Source organism: Arachis hypogaea, chromosome 13 (genome assembly GCF_003086295.3).
Source record: "Arachis hypogaea cultivar Tifrunner chromosome 13, arahy.Tifrunner.gnm2.J5K5, whole genome shotgun sequence".
In the NCBI taxonomy this organism is placed as follows: Eukaryota; Viridiplantae; Streptophyta; class Magnoliopsida; order Fabales; family Fabaceae; genus Arachis; species Arachis hypogaea.
The window spans coordinates 14,877,061-14,885,190 of record NC_092048.1 but is presented as its reverse complement, the minus strand read 5'-3'; the positions used below and the strand labels follow the sequence as shown (position 1 = coordinate 14,885,190).

The following is an 8,130-nucleotide window of genomic DNA, read 5'->3' as shown; positions in this document are numbered from 1 at the left end:
TAACTTTAAAATATAAATGTCAATAAAAAATGTCCTAATTTAAATTCAAATAAAATATCAAAAAAATTAAAACGAATAAAAATTGAAATCTAATTTTTGTATTTTAGTTCAAATTCTAAAAAATCTACATTTTTATAAACTTATGAATGTAAAATGGAACATTAGACAATTTTTAAAAATTCATTAAAAAGCATTATTTAACTCATTAGCATCTAAAAAATCATTATCGGAACTTTTGATGTTAAAAAAATTAATATAAAGTATAGCCCTCCAAGATGGCATAGGAGTTGAAACTTTAATTTTTTCAGGGACAGAAGTTACAAATAGTTATACAATATATAATAACCAATTATATTTATACAGTATGTAATTTGAAAAATAATTAAAATATTATATCAATTAAATTATCATTTAATTTAAGAAATTAAATATAAAATTTATGCTGCTATGATTTTATGCTTTGAAAAATCCAAGATTAAGTTAGAAGTAACGTTATCAAAATAATAAGTTCTATACTTAATTTCAAATCTTAAATGATAATTTAATTGATATAGTATTTTAATTATTTTTTATATTACATATTGTATAAATATAGTTGATCATTATATATTGTAATAACTATCTATTACTTTTGATTATGAAAAAATTCAAGTTTTAATTCTTATACCACTTTGGAGAACTAATTTTATATTAATTTTTTAAATACTAATGAGTCAAATGATGATTTTTAATAAATTTTTAAAAATTATTTAATTTTTTATTTTATATTCACAAATTTATAAAAATGTAGATTTTCATAAATTTAAACTAAAATACAAAAATTGAATTTCTATTCTTATTCGTTTTAATTTTTTTATATTTTATTTAAATTCAAATAGGAAGTATTTTCTTAATGACATTTATATTTTCAAGTTAAAAATAAGAAATATCAATAATTTATATCAATACTAAATCAATTTACATGTATATACTACAGAAGTAGTAAATTAAATCAAGTAGATTCAATTTATTATTAACATAGCATATATATTTATTATTAACATAACGTATATAGTAAATCAAATCCAATTGATTCAATTACGAAAAAATGTAAATCGAATTTAGTTGATTCGATTTACATAAATATGAAGTCAAACATAAACTATTTTATTTTAGAATATTTGTATACTATTAATTTTTTTTTTTTGAAAGAAAGTAACTTAACACCTCAAGTGGAGCGTACAAAGACAACAAACAGGACCAGCAAAAATTATATAAAAAAAGAAAAGAAACTACCGAACACAAAGAACACAACTTTAAATTGACCGAGACCCAAACAATCCGTGTAATATGTCACAACAGTGCATCACATGTCACTGATCAATATATTTATTACTCCATTACACAACTGTGACACGGCGCGGTCTATGACTACATGCCAGTGAAAACAGCTAGGAACTGTTTCAAGTCACTTACCAATATCTTAGGACCATTGAGTTTTGCTTGTCAAAGTTTGCAAAACCATCCCCCCACCTCCTCTCTTTTTCCACTTCCTGCTCGTCTTTCTTTTTTCTCTTTCTTTTTTCTCCTCTCAATTCAATTAAAACAGACTTCTAATTGTCGATCTCTTTATTTTGTCTTTATATATATTTACAGAAATTCTACCTATTGTTCTGCAACTGAAATATCACAAATTTTACAATTCAAATTGCCTGCGGGGTATAGTTATCGGTATTAAATCTCTAATCAAAAGGGTCAATTCGAGGATCATGTTCGCTTGCCATGGCCATTCCAGTGCAGAGACATGTTGGACACATAACCTGAAACCAGAGATTACCGTGACAGTTATCCAACAATTTACAACATGACCAAGCAGGTAAACTAACTTATTCTCCTTATATCCGATTAGCCTAGGCCTAGTTAACACGGGAAAACATTTTATCCTTATCAAAATGTACAACATCAATCCTTAGGTATGTAGATTGTGGCAGTTTTTGAATATATCAATGAATGTCATCTGAAAAAAGATGAAGTCAATGCTTTTAAATGACCAACCTTGCCAGATCCTGAACAATTAGAACATCTCTCAGTTTTTGGTGGCGATAAAGGCTGGTCTCGACCATTGACCGTGGAGACTGGTTCAATCAGAACGAGGGCTCCTGTGCTTGAACAGCGGGCACATGCAAGATATCCTGATAAAGAGCAAATAAATAACCGGTAACGTCTACTATCTCAGCTAATTTCACCATATAAATTAATTTCTAGAATTTTCGCATGACCGATTTTATATCTGATATTGTTCCTCCACTTTCTGCTTTATGTTTTAACAAGGGCTTCAAGTGGACATTTTATACAACAATAATCCCCTGCAACTGAGTTATGAATGAAAGTATAATGTTCAATTTGACATTTACAAAGTGGACAATCCATCATATAGTCACAAACGCCTATCCAGATTCATTATTTGGGTAAGTTTTATAATCCTTTTTGAATTGCAATAGTGATGAAAAGGAGAAAAGATAAGGAGGGTGGAGGAGACATTTGTATCACGATTCACGAATTCAATTGAAACTAGAGGTAGGAAGAATGTGTACATTAAGAAGGGTAACTAAGTATGAAAGATATTCAATTCTACCGTCCAAAACTTCAACCCCTAAAAATGAACATGACAAGCGAGCTTTTGAAATCTTACCGGTACCAAGACAGTATTTGCATCTTTTCTGCTCCTGCTGTTTTACATTGTTTATCTCAACAACCATTAAAGCTGAGATCACTCCAACTGCTCCCCCAGAAAATGACGCCACTATCGGATCAACCTGACTAGAATATCCAACAAAATGTGGTTAAGATAGGAAACAATGAACAGACTGCACCAATATTAATTTTAGCAAGGGATAGACACCCATCAATATCCATAAAAGACAAACAACATGCAGTTCTATTATTAAAAGAGTTCAGTTTCTGGGATTAAAAGAATAAGTAAGCAACAAGAGACCAGGGACAGGGATCTACCTCAACTGCATAGGCAGATGTACACTTCCAATAAAATCTGCATAAGATGTGCCCCCTAGCCCAAGCTTAAGCTCCAACTGAAAAATGACACAAAATGAGCGTTAAAAATGCTGCAAATTGAAAAACTAATGGAGTTATTACCAAATGACACATGAGATACATTAAAAAAAAAGTGCAGAGTAAGCTAAATCTGTTCTCTTAAATGCGAAGCTTGGCTTCTTTCAAAGTAAACATCATTATTTGATACATGCCTGAAAACACAGAAACTAAGTGCAAGAACATCTTACAGTGGGTGCAAGGAGACCGCCAAAAAGAATTATGCCGGCAATGAGAGAAAAACAGGTTGCATAATATTGCTTCAGGTTTGCAGAAGTCTGCAAAAAATATACTGTTAATACCATTTGCCAAACCCATGCAACTTAAAAGTAAATTCTTCATACTCATCAAGAATTATGAAAAATCCCTGGCTTCTTGTTATTAAATACATAGTTGAGATGATTCATAATTAATGCCACAAAACTTACCAAAGGGGGCAAGAATGGAATAAATGATGGGAAGTTAGGAAGTTCGTTCTCCTGCTCTTCTGTTAAAATTCCAAGTTCAGCATTTTTCAGCCTTTGTTGTATCCTAAGCCTACGAACCTATAAATACAAGAGGATGTTGTTCATGTAAAAATGGCCTCCAAAAGATTGAAAATATATAAATAAATAAATGATTGGTTGAACATTAAGCGGTTCCACCTGTTGAATTTAGAAAATTGATAATAATATAACTAAGATCAACATAATTCAATACAAGAGTATAGAACCATAGCAAAATGGCAAAGCATCTATAAGACCATAACATATTCAACTCTACAACTTCTGAACCCGTCTGCAAAGAACATCCCATTGTAAGACCTTCATTTTGGAACTACGACACATAAATTGGAATCTGTTAACTACTTAAAGAAGTACCCTTGATATTGTGTGTCTTTAATTTATTTTTCAGAGGTTGATAGTGGAAAATATTTATTTGAAGGGTTATGCAGGAGCCACAAAACAAGATAAGCATGGTGCTCGGATGCAATTGTTTGTGAAAGATTCTTCATTTTGGCAACGGCAACAATGGCATGATAAGGGAAATTGACTTCCAACAAGCTCCATTACAGCATTAATAAATAAATTAATCTTCAAAATAGCAATCTCTATTCATTCAGTAAAACTACAACAGAATAGTATGTAATAATCATTTAGTTGTAGAAAAAGTGAATTCATTCTGACCTCTTCCATATGGAGAAAAATTTTGTTCCTCCGACTCCGAATGTTATCCTGAATCTCTTGGAGTTCCATCTTGGCAAAGTCTTGTACTGTTTCTGGACCTTCTATGATGCAGAATCTGCATTTGGATTGGAACAAATTGAAGTCAACAATAGTGTCACTTTTATTTTTTGGCCCTCCCCTAATTAAACAATCTCCAATCTTCAACAGCACTCAACTCAACATAAATACGCCACAACTTCAATTGATTAACTAACAACTTCAAATTGAAAAGAAGGAGCTATAATTAATCTATTTTATCTAAAATATTATTGGATTCTTATTAACAAATTATCAGTGGGAAAAACAAAAAAGAATATAGAATAACAATAATAATAATAATAATACCCAGGAGCAGAAGCGTTTTTGTCGGAAGTATCAGAATCAATTGCAAAAGAAGAAGATTCAGAGGAAGAGGAATCTTGAGCCATGACGCGCCATCTCCATGTTGATCTGAATTTCAAGTTAACATGGCGATGCTGTACGAATCTGGTGGAATCGCAGAGATGAATTGGATTTGCTGAGAATCCAGCGAATTTACCCAAACACAGCATCATCATCTTTGATTGTTGAGCACAAGAGATCTTAGAATTTTGGTCATGAAGCCGTGAAGGGGAAGGTGAAGGTGGCGGTTGTGGATTTTGTAACTTGTGCCGGTGCCGGAATGAACGAGTGGGTACACAACACACTACACAGTTACACTTGCACACAACTAAGCTAAACAAATGTAATGGATTTGCCACGTGGAGACTGCGGATTGGTGGGTTTTCATAAATTATAATTAATACGACGGTATTTTTAGTGGAGGCGGTAGCTCCATATTCTTCCGCTAAATCCAAATAGCCAAATCTCCACAACTTGAATTTGATATTTGCCTAGTGATTAGTGACATTGACATTCACAATGGCCAATTATAACTATCTGGAAGAAAAACCTCAAATGAAAAACATACTAAAACGATCAAATTTAGGAATTAATTATTATCCAATTTATAATTTTTTATATATAATTGTTATTATCTTAATTTTAAAATAATTAAAATATATTTCCCAATTTATCAATATCCTTAATTTTTTTAGACACCAATATTCCTATTTTGAAAAACTTTAATACAAATTATTTTAAAATCATATTATATATATTAAAAATAAATTATTTGTATTAAATATAAATTTATATTAAACGTATATAAAATATTACACATAAATTTATATAAATACATGACAATTAATTTAGTAATTAATTTTTAACGTGGATATAATATTTATTATTATTTTAGGTATATAAAATGACTTCATAGATATTTTTTTGCTTGTCTAATCACTTCATAGCTATACTAATTATCCTTTTTTTTTCGTTTGTCATTGTCAAATATATCTAAATATATCTTTAATATATCTAAATATTTTTCTTTTCTTTTTTTGGTAATAATATTTTTATTTTTTATTTCCCTAGCCCAAAGCCCCAAAGGCACATTTTGTCTTTTTTTTTTTCTTACTGTTTTTATGTAGAGGAGCGGGCCCACATGTGGATTAATAAGACCCAGTAAGCAACAAAAACCTAGGTAATACAATAATGTATCTAAAAACCCCTACAATAACAGATTAACCCTTCAAGTCCAAGAAAAAAAAAAAAAACAAAACAAAACAGATTAACCCTTTACTCAATACAAATCCTAAACTGTTTTTTTTTTTTTTTTTGGTTTCCCACGGTATCCCCCAACCCGGCAGGTCAAGGACTAATCCGTCGCGGTACTGAGCTCCATTTAAGGGTTTGCCGCTGGCCAATGGGTTGCTGCATGCACAAGGCGGGATTCGAACCCCCGACACTTGCTTAAGCGGACTAGTGAGCTAACCACTAGACCAACCCAACTTGGTTAAATCCTAAACTGTTTTAATTTTGAGCTATTTCTCTTTCACTTTTAGGTTGGCTGTTTTCGTGGCGAAGAACCTGCTAAACTTGGTTTAGAGGAACCCTGGAGAAGGTTCATAAGATCAGGACTACCCTCTGTCCCGCTCCTCTGACAATGTCAAATAACTAGGGGAAAATTAGACTAAAACCATGTTTGTTCAAAAAAAAAAAAATAGAAAAAAAAAAGGGAAGGAAAGAAAATGGAAAAGAAAACGATTATTTTTTATTATTTGGTCGAAGAAGAAAATTAGAGAAAAAAAAAAGAAATGAAGAAAAATTAATGAGACTCACTATTTTTTTTTTTTTAATGTTGAAAAGAAAAAAAGAGAAAGTTTATTTTCTCTTTATACTTTTAATATTATCCTATTTATTTTTTAATATATTTTATAATATAAGAATAAAATTATCTTTTTATAATATTTTTTTATTTTTTTCATCTAATTAACCTGATCTAATCTGGCCTATTAAAAAATAAGTTTAAACTCAAATTATTATAAAAATTTTTATATATTAATAGGTAACAAGTTTAAACTCATGTTCATTAATTAGTCTTATTAATCTATCAGGAATATTTAAATTTATTAAAACATAAATAAATACATAAATATTTTTTTATCGTTAATAAAATTATTAAATATTTTTAATTTATTATATTTTATCATAAATATTTTTATATATTTTAAATATTTTAAAAAATTAAAAATTCTTGTAACCATTAAATTTGACCTATTATATATAAGTAATTTTTATTAAAAAATAGTTTTTATAAATAATATTTTTTAGTTTTTTATTTTTATAAAATAAAAAATTGTCAATCTTTTAACAAATTTTAAATAAGGTCATGTTCAATTTACATATCAAGTTTAGCACTTTAAAAAAAGTATATAGTAAATTGTAGACTTAAAAAAGGTATATAGGACTGTGTTTGTTTATAGACACGGAACCCTAAAAAAATATAGGGACATAAAATTGTGTTTGACAGATGAGACATGAATAAAGATATTGTGTTCAAAGATATTGAATTAGTATATTTTATATTCATCCTGATAGAAAAGACACAAAGACACCGATAAGAGACACAACTTATTTTTTATTTTTTTTATTATTCTCGTTGATTTTTTATAATTATATTTTTTATTATTATATTTTTCTTTCTAACCTTTTAATTAAAAAATGAGAATAAATTGAATTTTTATAATTTGTTTTAGTTTATCATCAAATAAAATACAAAATTACTAATTTTTGTATGTCTGTCTTTTGTGTCTTGATTTTAGTGTCTTAATTATCTTGTCCTATTTTTAAAATAAAATGCAGCCTAATAAACTGCAGGTCAAATTTAAGTTAATTAACTACAGGATAAATCTGGCCTGTTAAAAATAAAGCCTAATCTAACCTATTTCTATCCCTAAAACTATTTTGTTATTATTTAACAATTTTTTTAATTAAAAAATATTATCAAAATATAAAAAATATAATTTTAATTTTAACAAAATTTATATAACTATTATAACTATGATTAGGCCCCATAAATTTTACCTTATATATAATTCTCATAATCTAATTTGATGTCATGTCTATAATTCTTTTGTCACATATGTATAATAGTTTGTGTCAAATTAAGTTGGGTTAGTTTAGTAATTAGTTTATTAGTCCTTTTAAATAAGTGTTAAAGGTTTGAATTTCACCTTGTATATGCAATAACTCATTAACCAATAACAAATTCTTAAATAAAGTTCTAATTCGTGACAGATTAATTCTTAATTTATAAAAAATAATGTGAAAAATCGATAATAATTTGTGAAGTCATGAATGACAAAAGTCAGAGAGTGAAAAGACCCGTCAACTAAAGTTCTTCACATAACCACCAGAAAATTTTCTTCTAAAGAAAGTACTAGTTATTTATCACTTTACAATTAATTACTCATATAAT

General features: G+C 28.5%; 1 protein-coding gene across 1 annotated transcript; it reads right to left on the bottom strand.

The window, feature by feature from the left end:
- Positions 1 to 1,330: 1,330 nt before the first annotated feature.
- Positions 1,331 to 5,176, bottom strand: LOC112737403 (protein ORANGE-GREEN, chloroplastic). The gene is made up of 8 exons (XM_025787304.3): positions 4,638 to 5,176; positions 4,254 to 4,368; positions 3,516 to 3,632; positions 3,279 to 3,365; positions 2,992 to 3,068; positions 2,672 to 2,799; positions 2,035 to 2,171; positions 1,331 to 1,799 (listed from the first exon to the last, which is right to left on the bottom strand). The coding sequence occupies exons 1-8, from the start codon at positions 4,847 to 4,849 to the stop codon at positions 1,722 to 1,724; spliced, it is 951 nt and encodes a 316-aa protein (XP_025643089.1). The 5' UTR covers positions 4,850 to 5,176; the 3' UTR covers positions 1,331 to 1,721.
- Positions 5,177 to 8,130: the final 2,954 nt, after the last annotated feature.

Coding starts and splice junctions, on each gene's coding strand:
- LOC112737403 (XM_025787304.3), bottom strand. CDS start 4,849: ATGATGATGCTGTGTTTGGGTAAATTCGCTGGATTCTCAGCAAATCCA. Junction 4,369..4,637: donor AAAAACGCTTCTGCTCCTGG/GTATTATTATTA, acceptor ATCCAAATGCAG/ATTCTGCATCATAGAAGGTC. Junction 3,633..4,253: donor TTTTTCTCCATATGGAAGAG/GTCAGAATGAAT, acceptor TTGTATTTATAG/GTTCGTAGGCTTAGGATACA.